A 24,908-nucleotide genomic window follows, 5' to 3' on the forward strand; every position below is an offset into this window, starting at 1 on the left:
TGTGCTGATAAAAGAGTTACTTCTCGGATTTAAGCCCTAAAGAAATAGATACATTACATTTAAAGATAGAGTTTTCACAATTTATAAGTAAAAATAGGAAAAGACAAGTTAAAGTTGAAGAAAATGGCATCAATTGAAAATCTACAAATTTTACAACAGTGTTAATTTTTAGCCGATATCTCCATTAATGGATTGAAAGAAGTCACTCATTTTGTCAGCATGTCTACGGCATATAATCTAACTTTAAATTAAAAATCCTTACCTTGGTTGGCCATCGAAGCGTCTCAACCAGGGCAGACTTGACACCCGCCAGACCTCCCACATCCTCCCAGCCAAGCTCTCCAGCCTTGTGAAGCTGAATGTTCCGGATGGAAACAGGTTTGTAGGCACACAGCGCTTCCTCAAACTCTTCCAGGCTCAAGGTGATCTGTTGCTTGCAAGCTGAGGAGGCATTAGAATGTAGAGATATACGTATAAGAGAGACTACTGGAACTGTCTCTCGACTTTACCAAGGCGGATAATGACAGTCTATTTATAACTGCAAAACAATGCTTCCTTTTCCAATGCAGCAGCAAAGTTATCACTTTGTAACTAATTTATTTTTAGGAAGAACACAATTTCAACTTCACTTTTCACTCTACAAGCAATATCTTCCCCTGAGACCCCATGTTCTCTCTCTCTCTCTCTCTCTCTCTTTCCCTCTCTCTGTCTGTCTCTCTGTCTCTCTCTGTCTCTCTGTCTCTCTCTCTCTCTCTCTCATGCACACACACACACACACACAAACACACACACAAACACCAACACACACACACATACACACACACACACACACACACACACACAAACACCAACACACACACACAAACACTAACATACACACACACACATACACAAACACTAACATACACACACACACACACACACACACACACACACACACACACACACACACACACACACACCCAAACACACCCACACACACACACAAACACTAATGTGACACACACACACGCACACAAACACCCACATACACACCTAAACACACACCCACACACCCACCCACACACACCTCACAAACATCTATCACAGTATTATTGCAAGCATCACCCCCTCACTGACCGTCTCTGTTGTGGACAAGACGGGTGTGGACCGCCCTGTTGACCAGACCCTCAAGGTCGCGGGCCACGTAGGCCTCTGTCTTGGCGGCGATGGGCATCATGTCAAGGACACTGACTGTCTCGTTGCTGATGCAGCTGTGATTCTGAAGGATGGAGGTCAATATCTTCTCTCGCGCTTCCTGGTGGATCAGAAGAAAAGGATCAGGTGATGAAATAACAGAGGATAAGAATATTACTACCTTCTTTTACTTTTTCACTTTTTTCTTCCTCTGGTATCCTTAGGATGTCGAGTGGAGGTGTTGGTTTCGGTCCCATCCATAATAATAATAATAATAATAATAATAATAATAATAATAATAATAATAAATAATTAAATAGCATTTGTAGAGAGCAAATTCCCGATAAATAGCAAGCTATATGTGCTTTACAATTTCTATTAAGAATAATAATAATAAAAATATTGACAATGGGTGTCTACAAAGTACATTTCGACTGCGCCATATAAGAATCCATCATACTTCACATTTCAGAACAGCAATAGATAGTCTCACACTAAGCAGTCAGTGTACAATATTTTGCCAACAAATCGAGAACCTTTAGTCACAAAAAAAGCCTCAGAGAATCATTGTCCGGCCAACACACAAAATGGACCTTAGTAAATCTGGTAACATTCTAGCACATCTTGAAGGTTTGCTTTGGTCCATAAATCTCTAAAACCACAAAAAGATAGTTCTGAACACTACATTTACTTCAATGAAATCTTATATTATTAAGAGTTGACACTCAAGTTGGATTTACTAAAATAAAAAAATAGTTCCATACGAGAGGACGAAAAAGATTTTTCAATGACGCATTGTACCAAAATGTTAGTATTTAAAAAAAAAAAAAAACCCTACACAATATGGCCCTCTGTGGGGTCCATGGGGGTTAAATAGGCTAGACATTTGTAAGCGACCCTCGTTCAGTTTCCTCCTGGGGTGTTTCAGAACAAAAAGTGATTCTCCTCACCCATCCTATTATCAGAACTACACATAGAATCAGAGGTCTTAATGCTTGCCTAAGCTTTATCATAAATGAATGAGCTCCAATATTGCTCTTGAGAATACAGTAGTATAAGGTAAATGGGCTTTTACCCCTCAGGCCTTGCGCTATGATGCAATCAGTTCTTTCTAGCTGTTCCCTGATGCACTTATTAAAGTAGTTCTATGTAGGAGAGGGAGGAACAGGTTGAGCCAGGGACCTAGTAAAGATATACGTAAATAGAGACTAATAGGACAGAAAGCAGAAAATTGCAGTTTGACAATTTTATCCTTTAGGGTGTGCATAAAACCCTAAAAGTGTACACCATTCGCATGGTTGCCAAATAGCCTTCTGGTCTGCCCGCTGGCCTGTACATTCATCTGTTTCTCTTCTGTATTTCGATTTAAGTTTTCTCAAATCTTCATGGCAACGGGGCAGAAACCTCCCATTGTGACGGACCGACATCTTACCTTGTCCGGCGAGCCGATGTCGACGACACACTGCACCATGTGGTCCCCTCGAGAGGCCACCAGGCTCGGGTGAAGGGAGGAGCGGGCCGTCGCCGTGGCCATGACCGTCACATGACTGTTGTTCTCCATCTCGTATTTGACCAGGCCCTGGAGAACTGGACCACAGCCGAGAAAGATGTCAAGGACACCCAAAAATATATTTTTCTAATCTATTAAAAAAACCGGTACCCCACCTGACTGCCCCGCTGTGTGACTGCCAGGATGAAACAGTATCATATCACCTCTTTATCTGCCCTGCACTTAGCGACCTGTGTAGTACCTACCTACGTGCCTCCCCAGATATCGGAAATACTCTATACAACAACAAAACACTGCTGATAAAAACCTGTATATTCTTGGGCATCAACAGGCTGCAAGGCTCAACCTCTGATGACTGCTGGATCGGAAAAATAAAGTAAAGAAAAAAAACCCAGCAAAAAACCCCCCCTGCAAAATTATTTTAAAATTTAGAACTGTTTTCACTCCAAATACTCGTGGCTTCTTTTAAAGCATACACAATTTTCCCTCCACAAAGCTTGTTTTGCTGACATACCTTGGGCATTTTTGGCGGAGTAGAGCGCCTCCCCGCTCATCTCGCTCTCCGGCCCGCTGGGCGCCGGTACAATCACGTCCAGGTTGTCAAAGACAACCACCGACGGCTCCCGCCACGCCGCCTCATCAAACACAGACTCCAGGATCTTCTGGATGTTGGACACAGTTTTTCCTGCAGGGTGAAAGTTTAGGTTTTGGTAAGAGTTTTACAGTACTTGCACCGCAATAAGGTCATATAAATGCCAAAGATTTGAGGTGTTACAAGAGAGTAAGAAACACAAAAAAAAAAGGAGATAAGGATGGTAGATGTTTGAAAGGACAGAAGGAACAAACCACACCAGAGCACCCGCTAACTGCCCTGACAGGATGAAAGATGGTCAAGATTTGAGCACAACACCATTTGATTTGTTGCTTTGTTGTGATGTTCAACATGCCATAAATCAGCAATATATCAGATGAGGGAGCAAAAAGGGGTCATATTTTGAAAATCTGCAATGACATGATGCTTTTTTTGTTCTTTCTAAACATAGACCTGCACATAATTTGTCAAAATCATGATTCTATTCTTCTTGAAAACAACAAAAAATGACTTTTCTCTTCACTAATGACTGTGGTAGAAGTGTCTCAGCCTTCAGCAGGTATAATATTATTATGTTTCGCTCTGAGAGGAAGCAAGGAGTTTTGGGTTGCTTTTTTTTTTACTTTTCAGAACAAATAAAGTTTGAAGCTTTAAAGCTTGCTAAACATCTGTGTACTCTTTTCTTTATGGAAATGAATGAAAGTTTTTTTTTCTATAAGTTGGAAGTTTGTACAAATTTGTGCTTAACGCTTATGTTGTAGTACCAAAGCCAAACATTTATTCGTCAAGAGCATGTGAGTGCATCAGAACTTTGGACACAAAAGTTTTACAAAAAATATTTGTCTGTTTGCCTGTTCTACAAGAATACATTTTTACAAAAGAGAAATATTTTGTATGAGAATTGATAAACACAAAAAAGAAATAAGATAGTGAAGTACAGAATTTAAAAACAAAAACAAAAAAACATGTCGCCCAATCTTCCTTACAACGGAAGAATTTGGAAGACTGGTGTGTAATTTATTAAGCAAACTTTTCTTTAAAACACTAAAAATTCTATATATTGTAACAGTAAAACACAGAAACATACTTCTATAAGCATAGTGCAGAATATGATCAAGGAGTGGGACAAAGGCTACGTTTATACTTCATGGTCAACACTCCCCTGTCATATACAGGCTAAAACATCACATGTTCTCCCGACTCAAGGTCGGCGGTGGACCCGACTGTCCTTGTGGTGCCAGCCACCAAGATGCACAGTATATTCTCCAGGACTGCCCACTACTGGATACAGCATGCAAGACAAAAATACAGGCCTCAACCCCAGGGACATGCACCAGAAGCTGTATGGCAGCCCTCTAGACCTAGGAATCACTGCGGAGTTCATCAACACTTCAGTCCTCCCCATCTACCATGAAGAAGGAAGAAGAAGAAAATTTACCTCTTTAAAGCGCGAGTGCACGACTGTACGAGTGCCTGAGGGGGGAAGCACATCGAGGCTCACTCATGGAGAACAATGCAAGACCTGGCCCAGATGTACTCTGGACGAGGCCACACGAGGTTACCTCTTACCTGTCTGCCTGCGGCAGACTGCCGCCCTCCTAACAGAGGCCAGCCAGAGGAAGGAAGAAAGGAAGGAAGAATTACCTCTGAGCACCTTGCAGTCGATGAAGGTGATGTGAGCCATGACCGGGGAGTGGAACATCTTGCGACACAGAGCCTTGGCCAGCGAGGTTTTCCCGCAGCCTTTGGGGCCGGTGATGAGCAGGAGGCCGTGGCTGAGGCCGGCCCGGGCCATGAAGCAGCTGCGGCTCAGAGGGCGAGCCCCGATGCTGGTGTGGAGGTGGTTCAACGCCTGCCGAGCCAGGCCGCCAAACCCGCTGTCAGACAAAGCAAAGTATGGAGAAAGGTTTCCAGAATTCTCTCTCTTATTAATAACATATTTTGTGAGGTGTGCTGACAAAATGAGTTACTTCTCAGATTTTAGCCTTATGGAAATTGATACATCAACTTGGAGTTTGTACAATATGTTAGTATGGAATAATAAAATACACGGTAGACTTGAACAAATTGGCATCAATTGAAAATCTGTAAATGTGACCCCAGTGTCGATTTTCAGCCGATATTCCCATTCTTGGATTTTGAGAAGTAATAGATTTTGTCTTTGTCAGCACGTCCTTGTGATAAGACCGGCTAACCCTGGCTGGGTGAATTTTACAGGAGAAGCAAAAACTTTATCTTGTTCCATCACCTAACAACCTGGCCACCAGCGAGGTTGTTTGTCTTTATTTATAACGTTTTTCTAATCAGAATTCAGACCTATTTTGAACTAAACGTGTGTAATGGATAATTTACAATCGATTCACCACAAAAAATTTTTATTGAAATTTTTGTGGGGTAGCTGTTTTTATCACAAGGGCTGCAATACATAATCATTGTCACACATATATACAGATAATATATAGTTTTCAAATCATTGATAATTATCATCATAATCTTACATGTACAAACATATTTCCTGAGCAGTAAAATGTAACTCTTTTTTTTTTAAAACTGTTTCCAAAAATGGGGTTTGGACACAAAAATCTTCGGATCAAGTTTACTCTCTCCCTGACAAAAACCTGACATTAAAAAATGCCATGGTGAAAAAACTAAATAAATGAATAAATTGAAGGCCGTCTGGCTACTGACCCCAGGTGTTTGAGCTTGACGGTGGGGGGCACGGGGTCAAAGTCGGCCACACTGGAGTAAGACAGCAGCATGTTGACGACCTTGAGCTTGTCCTCGCGGCTGTCACGCACCACCTCCAGGACGCGCACCGAGTCGATGTTCATCTCACTCAGCATGGTCACGCCCTTCTCGCTGCTCACGTCATTCTCACCGAAGAAAGTGATCTGGGCTTCCACCGAGACACCTGGGACAGCGGGGGGGGAGAATTATGTTGTACTAATGAATTTGTTCTTTCTGATATTCAAAATTCTGCAACAAATTTCAGAGTACACAAAGACCCTTCGTGAAAGTTCAAAAAAAATTCATGAAACGTAACTGCAACAATCAAATAAATTTGGCAATTGACATCCTCATCTTTCAGCTTCAAATATGTAAAAAAAAAAAGTAAGAATTTTCAAACGATTTTATCTCTTCAACAAAGAACAAATTTCCAGAGAGAAACGAAGAAAAAAAATTAGTAACAATCAAACGAGTGTGACATTTGAGACATTCAAAGTTCAAAAAACAAAATTCCATCATGGAACTTTGAGAAAAATTATAATGATCACAAGAGTTTGTGATGTACACACTAAACTATGGGTTCCTTAGTGTACAAAAACTACATTTTTATCATACAATTAGTGCCTTTGCCTAAAAAATCAAAGGAAAAAAAAGAGCCAGCCTCACAGAACTATTGCCCAGCCTACATACAAAAAAGACATTTGTAAATCTAGCTTCACATTTCCTGAAATAAAACGACAAGTCCAAGATTGTACCGGTCATTTTGAGGGTGGAGGACACCGACAGGACAGCAAAACTTCCAAGAAATCTGAGAAAATTCTGGACTTTGTGCCACTTTTGACCGCACTCTTCCACATTTGGTCCATTACAGAACCAGCAGCACCATAGAGCATAAACACAAGTCATCGATAAAATGCTACAAAAAGCCTCTCAGTCTTTTATCGGTGCACCTCCCTACGATCACAAGAGAGTAAAACATCTCTCCCAGCACAGTGAGATTGTTCAAAAGACAGGACCTACCGCGTCAACACCCACCTCTAGAAAGACCGAGCCTTACAGGTGGTCACCATAAAAAAATTCTTCAGCCAAAACAAGTCCAAGAAAGCCTTATATGGCGATTCAAATATGTGTTACTCACTGTATCGAACTAAAAAAACTGTCCAAATTATTTTCTCAAATCAGTTGGGTTTTTTTTAGAATAACAAATAAACAAAAGCTAAAACGAGCAAAGCAGCTGTGTGAATGGCTTTGTAAGTCATGGTAGACAGCTTTTGCGACATAGCAGCCTGCTCTACCTCGTGAATAACCTAATCTAGATCTATATCTAATTTAATTGGGGTGGGGAGGTGGGGGGTGTAGCACTTCTACAACAACAATGAGGAAGTCCCAATAAAAGTTATGAATGAAAATTGAAAAAAAAAAATGAATGTTTACATCAGGAAAGAAATTGGTTAGTCACAGCTCTCACAATACTGAAATTGCGTGGACCTCGCATGTGGACAAGTCACTTGTGCAGAACAGCTCCAAAAACACTTTCGCTTTCTTATACAGTCGTGTATCTCGAACATATCCTCATTGCCTCTTCTTTGGTTAAAAAATGGAACTTAATTAATAACTTGCACAAATATAAATAGCTTATTAAGAGATTCACCCTCTTTATTTCTTTCCCCATAGGCTTCACTGCTTTAGCTTCCTTTTAGCAGTGTGGACATAGAGCAACCTGAAGAAGGCTGATGTCGCACTAGTTTAGGAATTTTCATTTTCCAACATTTTTTTAGTAAGGCAGCGTGGTGAAATCAGGCGCTCGTCAGAATAAAAGAAGCAAAGAAACCGGCATTTTTCTGGCCATTGGCAAATTTTTCCTTTATTTATTTTTTGTCTCAACACCTTTTATGTCTATTTAAAAACACATTTCTGAGTGGATTTTACTGAATAATGATCATCATCATCATCTAGAGCCAGATCTGCGCCAGACATCGGCGATTATGGTTCTCCATTCATTCCTTAGATCAGATGCTCTTAAAAAAGCTACGTTTCCCGGACCTTTCTCATTTGTTTAAGTTTCTTAAGTAGGTTGATCTGGGCCTACTCCTGCCTCGTTTGCATTCGATTTTGCCAGTGAGAGCTAGATGTTCAAGACCTATATGTCTATTCAGGTGTCCCAAAAACAGCATTTGTCGTTTCCTGATCGTTTCCTGAAAAACGATCAAAGGCACTGAAAAACGTAAAAGTCACCAAACTTTGGCCGCCATTTTCTTGCTAATTTTACCTCTGACACCAGATAACCCCCATCTCCTTCAACTGCAAATATCTCGACTTCTATTTACGGTAAATAGGTATTTTTTTCGCTAAGTGCAAGACAAGTAAACAAGCTTTAAGACAGTACAAAAAATTCAACATGTCCAAAAATTGATGAGTGCCTGATTTCACCATGTCGTAACAGATTTCAGAATATTTCAGACTCAGCTGAAGAATACAAGACCAGAAGCAGATGAATTACATGAATATTTTCACATCTCGCTAGACCTAGCGAAAGAGCTAATAATTAATAAGAAGACTCGAAAGTACCCTGGTATGATTTCAAACCAGACCCGCACAGCATTTAGAAAAGAAACCCCAAAAAAAGACGATTTTAGTCAAATTGAAATGACTTAGTTCAGTTTAGTCTGAGGAAAGAGAAGACTGAATCAGCATCGTCAAGGTTCGGTTATTTAAATTTGGGAAAGAACAAGACAGACAGGCAGACAGACTGAGGAGGCCAGAGAAAAAGTAAAGAGGTATGACATACCAGTGGTGCTCTCCAATCACAAACGAAAGAGGAAAAGGGACAGAACCTGTCAAGGATGGACTTTAAAGACATAATGCAAGACGCAGGGTCTGAGTTATATGCTACATAAGCTACTTGTGCCAACCACCTGATGCCCAGGAGAAGGAATTTCAGCTCTAAACATGAATATGGTGACATTTCGAAAAGTGGCCACAGGTTCAAACGAAAACTGTGGCGTCAATCCACTTTAAGACAAAGTGATTTTCATGCTTAATATCATAGTACAATATTTCATTCTGGCAAGTGTTTTGTGTGCACATCCTATACAAATAACCTTTTTCAGTCAAGGCAATCTCTCTCTCTCTCTCTTTCTCTATCTCTCTCTCTCTTTCTCTCTCTCTCTCTCTCTCACTCACTCTCTGCTCATGCATGTATCCCTGCCCCTGCCCAAAAGCACAGCTGAAGCAATTCTGTACAATACAGTCATTCTGAGCAGAGAAACAAAATGAGAGAAATTTCTTAGTCACTGCTTTAAAAAAGCAAAAAAAAGCACAGCTATATTGAGAGTCACTGAGGTACTGATGTACAGCGCAAGATCTACAGGTAAGAATGTGCCGAGCTCTACACCAACAGAACAGACACTGCAGTTTCATGTAGCATGAGGCACCAGCCGTAAAGACAAGCACGTACATTTTTTTCAATTATAGGTGCAAATTGCAGCATTCATGCTTGATACATGAGCTGCAAACTCTCTCCATACAAAAGATGAAAGTAAGGAGAGAAGATTTCCAACCAAAAAATCACTTTCACAAAAAGACAATGACTCATGCACTTGAAATGTCCAGTCGCACCATGAAACAACTTTTTTTTCTGTTTTTTACCACAGCTAGAAGCTTGATTTCTTTGTTCTGATGATAAAACTCACTAGGCCACATAGGAACAGTATCTTAAAAATTCAGAGCATTGATATTTTACATTGATATCATCTAAAAATAAAACCCATGTCCTGAACCCTCCATGACATAACATCACAGTGTTAAGGATCTTGACCCTTCGCTACCCTAGAATTACGAAGTTCTATCTGTTCAGAAACTAGTTTTGAGAAATTTGACGTAAAAAATTCTGAGTTTTCCATCATGTCAAGCTTTTTCAAATGCAATTCTTTGAATGAATATCTTGATAACGACTCTGAACAATCTTACATGATTTTGGTAGAGCAGATAGAACATTCAGTTTCTGACCTCATAGTCTTTGTAACTCAAAACAGCCAAAAATGTAAGATAGAACTTTTTAGTTTCTAGTAGAGGTTTTACGGCACTTGCAACTGCATAAGGTCATATGAGCGCCAGAAGATTAGAGGTGTTACAAGAGAGTAACAAACATAAAAAAGAAGAAGGGGAGATAAGGACGATAGATATTTGATAGGAAAGAAGAAACAAACCACACCAGGGCACCCGTCAACCACCCACAAGATAGAACTTTGTAATTCTAAGGTAGTGACTTGTCTATAAAGCTACTAACTACTTGTTCCCACGAGAGCTCTGAAGGCAGAGACACTCTTTAAAAACTTTGTCGGTGTAGTTTCAGAGGACTCAGAAGGACAATATCGCGGAGAAACTTTTCAGTCTTGAAGAGATTTTCATTCAAGAACTTTCATTTGATCCAAATTTCCAGATAATCTCTTGGAACATGAAACGGAACAACTTACTCTAGCTGTTCAATGGTGCGACTTCTCTTTCACAAACAAACAAACAAAAAACAAAAAAATAAAAAAACAAAATATAAAATCAAAACAAACACTGGGTTAATGAATGTCTGTAAAGGTCAGGAGATACTGGAGATGCTCATGCTGGGACTACACAGAAGACAAGGCCGCACAAACTGCCGGCTGGTGTGACAGGCTTGCGCCAATAACCAGGGCAGAAAAAGTGACGAGGAGGAGGATAAAGAGTTGACCATACAACAGGAGGTCAACAACGACTTACACCTCACACCCCCCCAGGAAATACATACCGTGGCCCAGCTTCATCATTACAGCTCTCAGATATTTGCCTAAGGACAGAAGTACACTCACAGGTCATGACACAGCACACATCACAACACAGCACATCATGACGCACTTCATCATGACACACTATATCATGACACACTATATCATGACACAGCACACATCACAACACAGCACATCATGACGCACTTCATCATGACACACTATATCATGACACACTATATCATGACACACTATATCATGACACAGCACACATCACATCACAGCCCATCATGACACACTACATCATGACACACTACATCATGACACACTACATCATGACACAGGACACATCATGACACACTATATCATGACACATTATATCATGACACACTATATCATGACACACTATATCATGACACACTATATCATGACACACTACATCATGACACAATAGATCATGACATAGCACATCATGACATACTACATCATGACGCAGCATATCACGTTGCATCACATCATGACACATACAGCCCACGGATCCTTCCTCCCCCCCCCCCACCAACACACAACTGATTGAAAAGGCATGCAGCAGGCACGACGCTAGACGCATGGAGTCTCTGACCTCATTTCCACAGCTCAGTGCAAGACTCTGTCAAATGCCATTTTTGGCCAAAATCACTTTTTTAACGCGCGATTGATAACCGCGCCACTGAAAGGGGGGTCCTGGGGTGATGCGAGCCATCACTGAGCACAAAGGGTGTTCATTAATACCCTTTTGACCCTTTATGCTTTTCTTTGTGTCTTCTAAATAACTTTAACCTTATAATTAACTCTTTTCCTACCGGGCCAAAATCCAACACTGGCCCAGGGCTTTTCCCTGACCTATTTTTACGCCCTACCCCACCAAAGGAAAATGTCAAAGCATCCAACTAAACACACTCAAACCATATCTTATGGCCTATCAAACTGAAGGTAAAACAATAATCTATCAGATGGCGATAAGATATTGAAGATTTATTCCAATTATATTACTTTGGGGTTTCTAAAAGTGACTATGCAATATCGAAGGCGTCATATGATATCAACGATTTTCCAGCTTTGAAAGGTCATCTAAAAAAGTACAACAGCAGCATCATTCAAACTTCCCAAGTAGGTTGCCTAAAGTAAAGCACAGAAATGCTGAAAGTTATGTATAAGTACCTAATATAGAAGTGAAAATATGAGACATATTATACTGAAGTCAGGGGAGCGCTTTTTTTCCACATATTTACGTTTCGAAGGAGACAAAAAAAAGCGCTGGAATAACTAAAAATCGCCTCTCAGTGCTATATTTTCTTTCGTATCTGCTAACAGGAAGTCTATTCTATCATTTTGAAAATGTGGATCGGCCGAGAATTTCTTGTCTTTTTATTACTGGATTGGAATAGATAGCGAGCCACTCGAGCCGTATTTTGCGGCTCTCGGTCCAGCGAGGACAGGTCCGCGAGCCGCAGGTTCGTGGTAGGGAAAGTGTTAAAAAGCAGCAATGTCACACAAACAAATGGATGTTACAAAGGCAGCTTCCCACTTAGAAAATGTTCGCACAATGCAGAGTCTAACCTGGACAAAAACACTGGTCTTTTTTAACGAAGGCCAAGGGCTACATTTTCCCATCTAACTAAGCCTCACTGTCACTGTCAGCGCAGAAAAGAACACACATGCAGCACACGCCCACTACATCTCCAACACTGTCTTTTGCCAGCTATCCGTCTTGCACTTCCTTAAACCACACCAACAAAATGGCCAAGGAGTAAAGAAACTGTCACAACTCTGTTCATGTCTTTTCCAATTTCTTCTTTTTTGGTTCAAGTAAATAGAAGCACATCGACATAATAATGTTCATTTAGTGCTGGAGAAAGAAGTAAGAAGACAAACGAAGAGAAACAAAAGATGGAAAGTAAAGAAGTAGGACCTACCAGTGGTGCCCTGCAACCATCTGCTTCCAATTTCTAAACCATGGAAATCTCTCACAGAAAATCACCACCCAGGACAAGACAAACATAAAGCCACACAGCACGTCCACTACTAACAAGCTAAAAGCGATCAAACCTAGTCTTTAGCGTGAGAGAAACACACCACATACCATTGACAGTACTTATCGCACATCACTTTACACAACATCTGCATACCATGGCACAGGGATGAAGGGAAAACACCAGTATGCCAGCTGAATCAAAAACAGCAACAGCAACAATGACAATAATAACATGGCATCAACATACCTGGGAAAACCATGAACTTTAGCAGAAGGCCCTGGAAGACAACAAGTGGGTGCTCAGCATCGGCGACCAGCCGGATATGAGCTCGGAACGCTGACTTGAGCATTTCATCAGTGTACTTCTTGGGCTGGTTAGGGGGACAGGAGGTGGTAGGAGGGGTGATTGGAGGAGGGGGACGATTGAAAATTGGGTGGACAGGGAGGGAGTGAGGTGGAAGAAGGTGTTAAGTTGAAGGAGGTGGAAAGACAGGGAGAGAGGAGGAAGGGGGTAGGAGATGGTGTGAGGATGCAAGACAAAGGGAGGAAGAAAGAGGGACAAAGTAGATGGAAGGGCGAGAGGTTCAAGCATGGAAAATGGTAGGAAGGAAGGAAGGAGGTGACAGGAGGGAGACAGGAGAAAGGAAAAAGAAGGAGGGAAGAGAAGAAACAAACGGGAAAGAATTAGAGAAAAACTTCATAACACCAGCATGTTGGACCCATGACAGTGTGAACTGTTATGTCTTCAGGTGTGTGTGGAAGAGAGGATGTGTAAAAGAAGAGTGCATGTGTATATGGGTGTGCACATGTGCATGCATTTGTGCGTGTGTGTGTGTGTGTGTGTGTGTGTGTGTGTGTGTGTGTGTGTGTGTGTGTGTGTATGTGTGTAAGTACAAGGAGAAGCACCAAACCAATGTGACAGGATCTGGACAATAAAGATGTACCTTATCTTAAAGATGTACCTTATCTTATCTTATCAGCTCAAGACAAACTTTCGGAAGGAGCTGCAGTCAGTTTTCTAAGTTAATATTTTGTTCTTTAGTACTGATATGGCCTGCTTTACACCTCCAGTCAATACAAAGGGAAGGTAGTGCTTTCCTTTTTGATCCAACCATAGCAGGATTTGCTTTATAATAATATCAAAGAGCGATAGAAATTGCTGACAAAAAATCCTAAGGTTTTTAGTGGAGCTGGATCTGAGACACACCATTTATCAGGCTTATCATTTCCCAGAAATCGAAAGCTAACACTTCTTTCCAAGAAAAAAAAATATTTAAAAAGAATTTTCATTAATAGTATGCACTGCAAACTTTCACAAGAGTAGAAAAGAAAGGAAAATACAACTGATGGAATAATGAAGAGATGATAGACCGTAGATGCAGCACCGGTTCAAAAAAATATGTTGTAGATTGGCACAGGAAAGAGTGAATGTTTGTTCTTTTCACAAACTTCTCTCTGACCACCGGATACAAACATGAATCAGAAGTGCAAGACACACAGGTCCCTGAGAGAGGAAACGTGGCTAAACCAAATGACCTTGCAAAAGAAGCTGCATGGGCCCACAAAAGAACTGAGCAGGACGGCCCAGTAAATGATAGATACCGGATTTCAATTGCTTTAGTAAGTGTTTTACGGCACTCGCAACACAATAAGGTCATACAAGTGCCGAAGATTAGAGGTGATACAAGAGAGTAACAAACACTAAAAAGAAGGAGGAGAGACAGAGACTATAGATGTTTGACAAGAAAGAAGAAGCAAACCACACCAGAGCACCCGCCAACCAACCACAATTTAAAGCGTGATGCGATGGAGAAGAAGAAGACCTGGGACAAGATTTTGAAGAACTCACCACTGCGGAGACTGGATAGATGCAGATCTTGTAGGGCACCACAATGTCCACGACGCCAGTCTGTAGCCAGGCCGAGCCCGTGGCATCAAGCTTGAGCTGTCGCCGCAGAATGTCTGGCACAATCATGTGACCTGAAACAAACAACAACCTACATGAAACACACACCACACACACACACACACACACTACACTGTACATGAAACACACACACACACACACACACAAACACACACACACACAACACTGTACATCAAACACACACACACACAACACTGTACATCAAACACACACACACACACACACACATAAAGATAGGTAGGCAGGCAGGCAGGCAGGCAGGCAGACAGACACACAGACATAGACACACACAGACACAAAAAGCTCACCCCACATGAGAGCTTGTTCCGTAAGAATCCTGTCGGCTGCATCGTGCCACGCATCGTCCACCAAGTTAGCCTTTCTGTTGATGCCGACCACACGCACGTAGCAGGTGCCCTTGAACTTGCCCAGGTCATCGCCAGCAGAGTCATCTTTCCCTTTCTCTCCTCCCCCTCCCTCACTCTTTCCGGCAGCTGTGCCATCTTTTCCAATCACCTCCTTTGATTTCTTGCGCATATTCTGATCTCGGGTGGCCTCGGATTTCTCCTGGGGCGACGGGAGCTTCTCAATGCGAGCGATGACAACAGGGGGCAGGCAGGGGAGGTGAGGGTGAAGCTGTCGTTCCGTCTTCAAGAACTCAGAGTCCACGTACACCGTGGACGTCTGCAGAGGGGGGTAATTTTTTTTTTTTAAGATAAAAGAAAAAGAAGAATAATAAGTCATTGGAAAAGAATCGATTTGAGGGGGTAATTTATGGCAGATCAGCAAACACAACATGTACTCAGACCAATATGAGGCTCTAGAGGCAGAGTGGTTAGTGAGTTCAGGCTCGCAATAAATGCGAAGCATACGTCGGTTACACAGCGTTTTTAGTTAGTTTAAGTAGAGATTCTACGGCGCTTACAACTGCATAACGGGAGATAAAGACGATAGGAAAGAAGAAGCAAACTACACCAGAGCACCCACCAACCACCCACACACAGCGTTTAGGTGGATGGTTACTGGGGTATGTCCTTGGGCAAGACAAAATGACCCTCGCTAAAAAAAAAAACAGGGCACTGCACTGTGGCCACCAGCAACGGTGTGTTGTAGTATATCTGGATATTTATTTCAGGACGTATGTATCTATCCATGTTTATACGTATTTGTTTCATTGCACTTTGTATTTATGCATCTACCTATGTTTTTTTTTTGTATTTGTGTACCATATTTATGTATGTATGATACACATATTACGATATGGTGAACCAAATTTCTCTACAAGGATCACAAAAAGTGGAATTTTAACAAATTAATTTACTTTTCATTTCTCAAGGAGAAGACCTTGTTTGTTGTTTTAGTAGAGGTTTTACGGCGCTCACAACTGCATAAGGTCATATGAGCGCCAGAAGATTAGAGGTGTTACAAGAGAGTAAAAACATAAAAAAGAAGGAGGGGAGATAAGGACGGTAGATATTTGATAGGAAAGAAGAAGCAAACCACACCAGAGCACCCGCCAACCACCCACGGAGAAGACCTTGGACAACAGTAAGACAAACACAACCAAAAAGATGTAAATAGAACAGATCACATAAGCTAGCCTGACCATATTCTGAGCACAGAACGAGTGGAATTGATTATTGGGGGAAGGAACCCTTTTTTTTTTTTAATCCTCTGCAATAAAACAAGATTATATGACATTTCAAGAAAAAAAATCTTTATAAATTCCTACTTAACACTCCTTGAAATCAGTGACATTATACACATAATATATCAATGGCAGACTTCAGACCTAACCGCATAGAAAAAGGACAAAATACTGAATTGACTTCATTTATCACAGAACAAATGAGGGACAGAGTACAGATTAACCAAGTCATCCACATAACAAATGTGAAGTGTGCTGACAAAATGAGTTACTTCTCAGATTCTAGACCCATGGAAAAAGAAACATCAAATTTATAGGTTGAAGTTTTACAATTTATCAGTATGAAATGATAAAAGACATGTTAAACTTGATGAGAATGGCATTGGTTTAGAGTCTACAAATATGACCCTTGTGTTGATTTTTGGCTGATATCTCCATTCATGGATTGCGAGAAGTAACTCATTTTGTTAGCACGCCTCACAAATATTGAAATCAGAGACAGAATACAAGTATTACCCAGTTAAACACAAAACAAATATTGATATTAGGGACAGAGTACAGTGATTACTAAATTAATCACATTTTCTATTATCTATTTGTGGTGGCCGAATTTTGCTATTCAAAAGGCTTTTTAATGGCTGCATCGATCGACATGCGGCTTTCGCCAAAAGATTCTTTGAAATATTCTCCAGATCATGACGCCCTTCGTTTTTTCAGTTTTGAGACAGTTTTGCTGAGAAAAGCTAAATTTCTTTATTTCGCCAATCGCTTTTGTAGTCCGACACTTCTGTCTCAGTAATTTTAGAAAATCCGCCAGGTTTGTTTATTTCAAGTCATACTTCCGTTCGATACTATCGCGTATTGTCGCGCAATACTGATCACAATTTTAAGTGTGCGATCCGTAAAGATCTAGCCTCATGTTTTCTTTTTTTACTTGGTGCTAAATTCGACTGAGATCCTTTCGTCTGATGCCCATCATCGCTTTTTCTGGACTCTTTTGCCAAATTCCTTTTCTTATTACTGGGAACAACGTCAACATGTCTCAGATTTGAATCTAGATCTAAATCTAGATAGCGCCTGACCATGCCGAAAAGAAAACGACGTTCTGCAGTTGGAACCCCTCGCGCTCGCGAAGGTCGAGGTAGTAGGCCAATGACTTTCAGTTAATGTTAATGTGCCGATCATCCCTTTCATTGAAAGGGGGCCCAGCTAGTAATATATTAAAATCAGGGACAAAATGCAAAGGTTAGCAGATTAATCATATTAAAAAGTATTGAAATCAGAGACGGAATACAGAGATGATGAAATGAGCCAAACAATAGCAAACTACTGACCTGGAAAAGTTCGGCTGGGACATCACACATATACTCCTCCGCCAACCGCGACTCTAACGACGGCCACTTCCTGCCGCTGAACAGAGAGCTGGACATGACCGGCTGACTGCCCCGTGCCCGGGCAGCATGCGAGACCATGCAGTCCTCCAGCGTGCAGCTGAGCCTCATGGGCTGTACTCGCAGCACGGCGTTGCGCGACGGCAGGTTCTGCATAGAGAAGTCGATGGCCGAGCCCGCATCCGAGTCGGAGTGAGAGTGGCTATCGCTGTCTTCCCGACGGTTGTCCATGAAGGGAAATATACGCCTGGGAGACACGACAGACACACTGACGATAAAGACGCAGTACTAAAGCATAACTTGTCAACTCAAGCTAAACGTCATTTCTTTTAATGCTTCTTCCAGTTATGTCTGTTTCTCTGTTCAACTGTCTCTCTGTCTGTGTGTCTGTCTGTGTGTCTGTCTGTTTGTTCCTCTGTCTAGTCTGTCTTGTTTGACTGTCTATCCTTCTGTCCGCCCATTCATCTATCTGTCTGGTCTCTATTGTTTGTCAGTCTGTCTGTCTATCTGTACATCCATCTATACGTCCATCTATTCATTCATCTTTCTCGTCTGTCTTGTCCATCCATCCTTCCCTCCGTCTGTCTGTCTAGTCTGTCCGTCCCTGTGTCCCTCCATCCATCTCTCCATCTGTCTGCCTCCACAGTTCTCCTACCTCATGACACTCTCCATAACCCAGGACTGCCGGCGAACCATCTGTCTATCCATCAGTCCATCCATCTGTCTGCTATTTACTGTCTACTCAGTCTGTCCCTCAATTCATCTGTCTATCTCTCCCTCCCACTCTCCCTCCATTCACAGTTCTCCTCCTACCTCAACACACTCTCCATAAGCCGGGACTGTCGACAAACCATCTGTCTAACCATCAGTCCATCCATTTGTTTGTCTATTTACAGTCTACTCAGTCTGTCTCTCAGTTCATCCCTCCATCCCTCTATCCATCCACACAATTCTCCTCCTACCTCATCACACTCTCCATAAGCGATGACTGCCGACGAACCATCTGCCTCCCCGACTCCCCTCTGTCCGGGAACTGGTCACTGTTGGACAAGTAGTTCTTGTGGACCTTCACCGAGGACTTGCGTGACACCAACCGAGGACTGCGGTTAGGGCTGCGGTTGGTCATTTTGGGCTCCAGGGTATCGAGGGAGTCCGGGGCAGACAGGGAATCCTTCACCCGTGCCTTGCACGGGGACTCTGACCAGACACACGAGCATTGCATCAGTGACAGAATTCAATTCCACTGAACCGATTATTACATCAATTTTAAAGAGGATTGGCCCATAAACCATAATTATGGGCACAAATATTTTCTTACTTGAGCAAAAGAGAAGAACATTAACTTAGGATTTGGCATTTAGTACTGACATAAAGCAAAACAAAAACCAAAAAAGCAGACATTTTAAAATTACATTTGATGAAAAAAAACAGTAGCGAAACATAAAAAAAAGATTACTAAATTGTTGTCTCATTTACGAAAAATAAAGTGTAACTAAAAAAAAAATATTCATAGCGGTAAAATTGAATTTGTAATGTTACAAAACAACCCTAAAATGCAACACTTGTACATTTGCCCCAGAAACAAAACTGTTCTTCAATGATATAAAAGAGAATTAAAGAACTGCCCAATAAGGTAAGTCAAAAACAGAAAACCTAGTCCACAATTCAACAAGATTTTTATACAATTTTCTGGCACACAAAACAAGCCTAATAATAAGTAACTAAAGTACCATGAAACAGTTCAAAACATCATTACAATCTAATTAAAGTACCCTATAATGTTATAAACTGTCTAATAATAATAATAATAAACAGTATTGACACTGTGCATTTCCTTTTTCTAAAAAATGCTCAATGCGCATTACATTAATAAAAATATCACACCTTAAAAATTAATGGACATGTGTGTACGTAAAACATGGTATTATGCATCTGTATATATGTGTATAAAAATTTCTATGAGAAGAATAGTCACGCCGTGTCTACTTACACAACCAAAAAACTTATAATGAAACAAAACTAGCCCAATAATACAGCCGTATACCCCGTGTAGTACCTGGCACTTTCATCGGCGAGCCAATGAGCTGTGGGGACTGCGCTGCCTGCGATGGACCAGCAGGAAGACTCTTCTTGGGTGGGAGGCTGAGCGAGTTCGGTGGCAGGCTGGCTCTCACTTTGGCCGCGATGACGATCTCCGAGTTTTTCTCCAAGACCGCACACGACGACATGGGTTCTAAGCCGGCTGGGAAATTAATAACACAAAAAATGCAGGTAAAAGAATACAGTAGCTCAAAAGTTTTTCATGATATCTTGCCAAAAACACAGACAGATAAAGGTATAAGTTTGTGATTCGGGTCCCTTTCAACACATTTTGAACGACATTTGGGAGGCGAAACCTCAAAATAAAAGCTCATCGCTGAAACGAGAGCGAAAATGTTCGCAAAAATTTGAAACAAAAAGTTTGGGAAACAAGTTTGGATAATTGTAATTTACACCAAAACTAGGCGAATGCAAGCTCTATAAATTCTTGTGAATGAAAATTTTGTCAAAATGGCTTTTACAAACATGCTATTGTCAAAGTGATAATCGTGATTAACCTTTTGCTGTCAACAAAAGAAATTTGTTTTATACATAACCTACTTATTCAAATTTGAAATGAAAAAAAAAAAGTACGATAACATAAAAAATATTACATTACAAGTTTGTTAAGGCTGTTATGACTTTTTAATTAAGTTTCAGTAAGGTTATACGGCGCCCGCAACTGCATAAGGTCATATGAGCGCCAAAGGGTGGATGTCAACAGAGAAATCCAAAAGGGATATCAGGCTTACTCTGCTCACCTCTCTAGCCTCAACAGCACAAAGTCTACTTCGACTATCAAAGCACTCCGCAAACAGCAGTTCACAAGAGATTGATAAACAAACAAAAGAATTAGAGGTAAATGACGATAGTCAGGATGAGGAAAGAAAAAGCAGCAGTTCCCCCTATGTTGTTCCGGCACAGTACGAGCATGACATTGATAAATCAGCCCATTTACAATTCTACTATACATAAGAACATGTTAATATCCCCCACTTTGGGAATGGCCTAAAGACAACTTCAGTCAGTAGCACTGCTCTGGTGGAGGGGGGGCTGTTATTACTGCGGTATTTTACCTAAGAGTAATGCATATTGGGTAGGCACTGAATTAAGGCACAAATCACAGATTTCACTCAACTCATTTGCATACTTAGCATCTTAAACTAGTGGATCTGTGATTTTCCTTCCATCCCGGGGTAGGAGATAAAGCGGCGGCTGTAGGAGCAATGCCATAAACAAAAACCCAATTCCACCACAGAGAGGTCGTAAGAAAAAGGAATGGGTATGTTGGTGTCTGTTGTATTATATTATTGAGAAGATGTTTGAGGAGATAAAGAAGAGAAAGACACTATTAAGAGCATAGCTGCTTTGTGTTTCTGAAACACTTCTGTCCAATCAATTTTTTTTTAAATAATAATAATAATAACAATTGAAAGCTGGGTTTTCTTTCACCCCTCCCAGAGCAATCAAGTCCTCTCATCCCCGCAGATGGGGGCAGGGGAAGGCATGGCGGGTCCCAGAGGGTTAATGTTGTCAGCAAGCAAGACGCAAATGGTCTCTACACCTTCTCCGCAGTCATAGGGCTCTCCAATAAATGCATGCTTGATACATATATGAAGCTGGGTATTCCCTACGTGAAGTCACATCCAGTACAGTGCTGACAATGAACCTCTGCTTCCCACCCCACCAACACTGTCCCAACTTCAGGTCAAAGAAAGGTGATAATATTAATAATAATAATAATAATAATAATAATAATAATAATAATAATAAAATGAAATAAAACAATAAATAGGAAAAGTAAGATATAAAGTAAAGTAATATGTGTCTCTTTTTGGGGTCACCCCTTGACCCGTTCACTTCCTCTTTTTTTTTCCTGTTCGAAGAGTACTAATCCCCCCCACCATAATCTTCCAACTTAGAACACAACATGTACCCCTCAATCAACATCTCAACTGAATTGGAGTTAAGCAGTCTGCTGCCTGCCCACTATGTGACTACCCTTCAGAGACAGTGGAACATCATCTGTTCTTCTGTAGAAAACTAACCGATTTGAGTGGATGTTTTATTCCCAAGCTACCCCACACATCTAACTGCCTCTACTCCTCAGGACAACAATTAGAACAGACATGCAGCTATCACAGAATGGCATCATGCACAAGAGTAAACGCGTAGATGCTACTGGATTGCTAACAACAACATGCGTATTTGACCTACTTTTGAGATTTCTATAAATAGAACTATAAGGTAATTCACTTAGAAATCACAATTCCAGCTGCATAGATTTATGTGTCCTCTGGGTCTATAAATATCAAAGACAACCACTTTGTTCCTCGACAATGGCCAGCTGTCTTGGACAATTTCGACGGTACTCACTGACTTTCATGAAGATGACCAAGGACTTCTGTATCCACACAGGAATGATCTGGCCCGGCCACACGACTCGTACCTGGTCCATCAGAACCAACTCCACCCGGCCTGCATTTTGCTCCTGTGTACAAGAGGAGAATCACCATCATCAAGTGCCATATTTGTGGCAGACATCAGCAATCATGGTTCTCCATTCCTTCCTTTGTCCGGATGCTCTTTAAAAAAAGCTGTTTCCCTGACCTTTCCCTGTTACCCATCTGTTTAGGTTCTCTAAGGTTCACATTCCAGATTCATTTAAAAATGTCAAACAAAATTAAACTTTTCAATTGTTAGCATCAAACAGATCAACCCTGGATCAACATCACGTTTTGTTAGGATTTATTCATACACATACACAAACAACTTTGTAGAGATAAATGACTACACTTGAAACTGGTATCCGCGGTGTCATGGCTCTCTGCCATTCACTCATACACCCAAAAGACATAAGTTCAATACCCACCAGACTTAATCGAGCTGCTCCATCTTTTTGCTTTAATGTTTTCAACAAACCCAATCTGAGTTGGCCCTGACAAGCAAGGTCAAAACAGCCTGCCTCTTCTATGATCCAAACTGAACTGACAGGGGATAACAATCTGATAAATCAAAGGTTCTGCACTTTTGAACAAGTTGCACTGAGCACCAAAGCATCGACAGAGACCCCATAGAGCACTACGGGAAATAATATTAAAGACACTTGAAAACTAAACATCTCGAAATTCTCACCAAAATCTCCCAGTCGTCCACACTCAGGGGGTCCATGCTCACACGCCGAACTGTCTGCACAGAAGACTTGATGGGTTTCAATATCAACTGCCAGAAGTTAACAAAGGGAAATATATTGATAGATCTTGATCAACTTTTCACAAAAAATATGTCCTATTTCCTGGCCATCATACTTCACAATAAAAAAACCAGAGGGCAGTCACATCATGAACATTGTTGGTAGAGGGGAAAATGATTCAGACAGAAACAACAGAATTTTTTATTATTTTTTTTAGTAAGAGTTTTACGGCACTTGCAACACAACAAGGTCATATAAGTGCCGAAGATCAGAGGTGTTACAAGAGAGTAACAAACACAAAAAAGAAGGAGGGGAGATAAAAATGCTAGATGTTTGATAGGAAAGAAGAAGCAAACCACACCAGAGCACCCTCCAACCACCCACAAACAACAGAATAACATACTGCAGCGATCATAACGATCAAAAGTCAAAAAGTAGGCAAATACACCCGACAGAAGTACCGTACCCGCGAAATAAAATCAAGAGACCCTACCAAACCCATAAAATTATTAACATCAATTTCAGTTTCAAAAGAAATCTTGTAATCAACAATTAACACACCTTTGGGGACAGGGAAAATAGCTTAATGGGATTGGATGTAGTGGTATTACGGAAAGGAAGAACTGGTAGGGAAAAGCCGAGAACACTGAAAATCCTGGATTTCCGGGGATCTGCGGAAGATTATGATCACTGATACTAGTTAGGGGAAAAGTACAATGTCTGTGACAAAAAGACTAAAACCATGAAACACAATATGAAACATAAAATATAAACACACCACAACAACTTAATAGCCCTGACCCAGTTTGGTTTGATAACATACAAATTTGCAGCAGTTACTTAAAATGACTAAAGTAGTGGCTTTACTTCTCACACTGACAGAAGAGAGTCATTGCCATGTACTTAATCTTCTTGTGCAGGTTGCACTTGGGGACTCTTTGCTGCCTCATAAAAGAAACTGCAGGATCCCCCATTGCCATTGCCAATCATTCATGCGAACTTCATTTCGTTTTAGAAAGAGTATTACGGCACTAGCTACACAATAAAGCCATATAAGTGCCAAAGATTAGAGGTGTACAAGAAAGTAACAAACACAAAAAAGGGAAAGATAAGGACGATAGACGTTTGATAGGAAAGAAGTGGAGCAAATCATATCAGAGCTTGGAGTAACTATATAGGGAGAGGCCCTAACGTTGCGTCGCCCGCTCAACAGTTCCAACCAAGTTGAAGCCGAAAGGGCGGAGCTTATCGGGCCTGCCGCCATCTTTGTAAGTTCAAAACAATGCAGCGTACGCAGCGTAATCTCCTTTCAAAACAAGCTGCTCGGACTCCATTGTCTCTCAAAATTTCTTTGTCAATGTTAATTACAGCATTATAAGCACTCACGTACAGTTGTAATGTAATAAAAATGTTAACAAATCTTACTTGCATCAAATTACCACCTCATTTAGTCGAATATTTACAGTAATACGTGTACTATGTATACACATTGTGATGGTAAGATATTCTGTTTTACATGTTTTAGAGACAAAATTGGGATAATAAGGATCAAAACAAAATTATAAACGGGATGATAACATTTGCTGAGTTTTTGGTAGTAGAACTTCATTACTTTTACAAAAAACGAAATAACAAAATTTGCAGACTTTTCGGTCATAGAACTTCATCAGTGCAAAATGATGTCATCACTGACATTATTTTTACAAAAACGTAGTCTTCTTGACTTAAACTTACAACAGAATATATTTCTAACAAAATTGAAAATGATTACACAAAAGATGGTAATGAGGGGGGGATGGGATGGGCGAAGAATGAGGAAGGAGAGGGCAAGGCAGATAAGAGTGAAGTATGATGGTGGAAATTACCCCCCCCCCCCCCCCCACACACACACACC

General features: G+C 40.9%; 1 protein-coding gene across 1 annotated transcript in view; it reads right to left on the bottom strand.

The window, feature by feature from the left end:
- LOC101852796 (peroxisome biogenesis factor 1) overlaps positions 1 to 24,908 on the bottom strand; it is a gene marked incomplete in the record, with an annotated part of 72,702 nt that overhangs the window by 42,180 nt on the left and 5,614 nt on the right. Inside the window, 15 exon segments of the mRNA XM_013087598.2 lie at positions 263 to 441; positions 1,120 to 1,297; positions 2,609 to 2,763; positions 3,201 to 3,371; positions 4,923 to 5,155; positions 5,967 to 6,189; positions 10,786 to 10,824; positions 13,024 to 13,147; positions 14,626 to 14,756; positions 15,012 to 15,387; positions 17,686 to 17,989; positions 18,705 to 18,939; positions 19,799 to 19,984; positions 22,198 to 22,312; positions 22,957 to 23,043. Coding sequence (XP_012943052.1) covers positions 263 to 441; positions 1,120 to 1,297; positions 2,609 to 2,763; positions 3,201 to 3,371; positions 4,923 to 5,155; positions 5,967 to 6,189; positions 10,786 to 10,824; positions 13,024 to 13,147; positions 14,626 to 14,756; positions 15,012 to 15,387; positions 17,686 to 17,989; positions 18,705 to 18,939; positions 19,799 to 19,984; positions 22,198 to 22,312; positions 22,957 to 23,043 — 2,736 coding nt within the window.

This window comes from Aplysia californica, unplaced genomic scaffold, assembly GCF_000002075.1.
Source record: "Aplysia californica isolate F4 #8 unplaced genomic scaffold, AplCal3.0 scaffold00607, whole genome shotgun sequence".
In the NCBI taxonomy this organism is placed as follows: Eukaryota; Metazoa; Mollusca; class Gastropoda; order Aplysiida; family Aplysiidae; genus Aplysia; species Aplysia californica.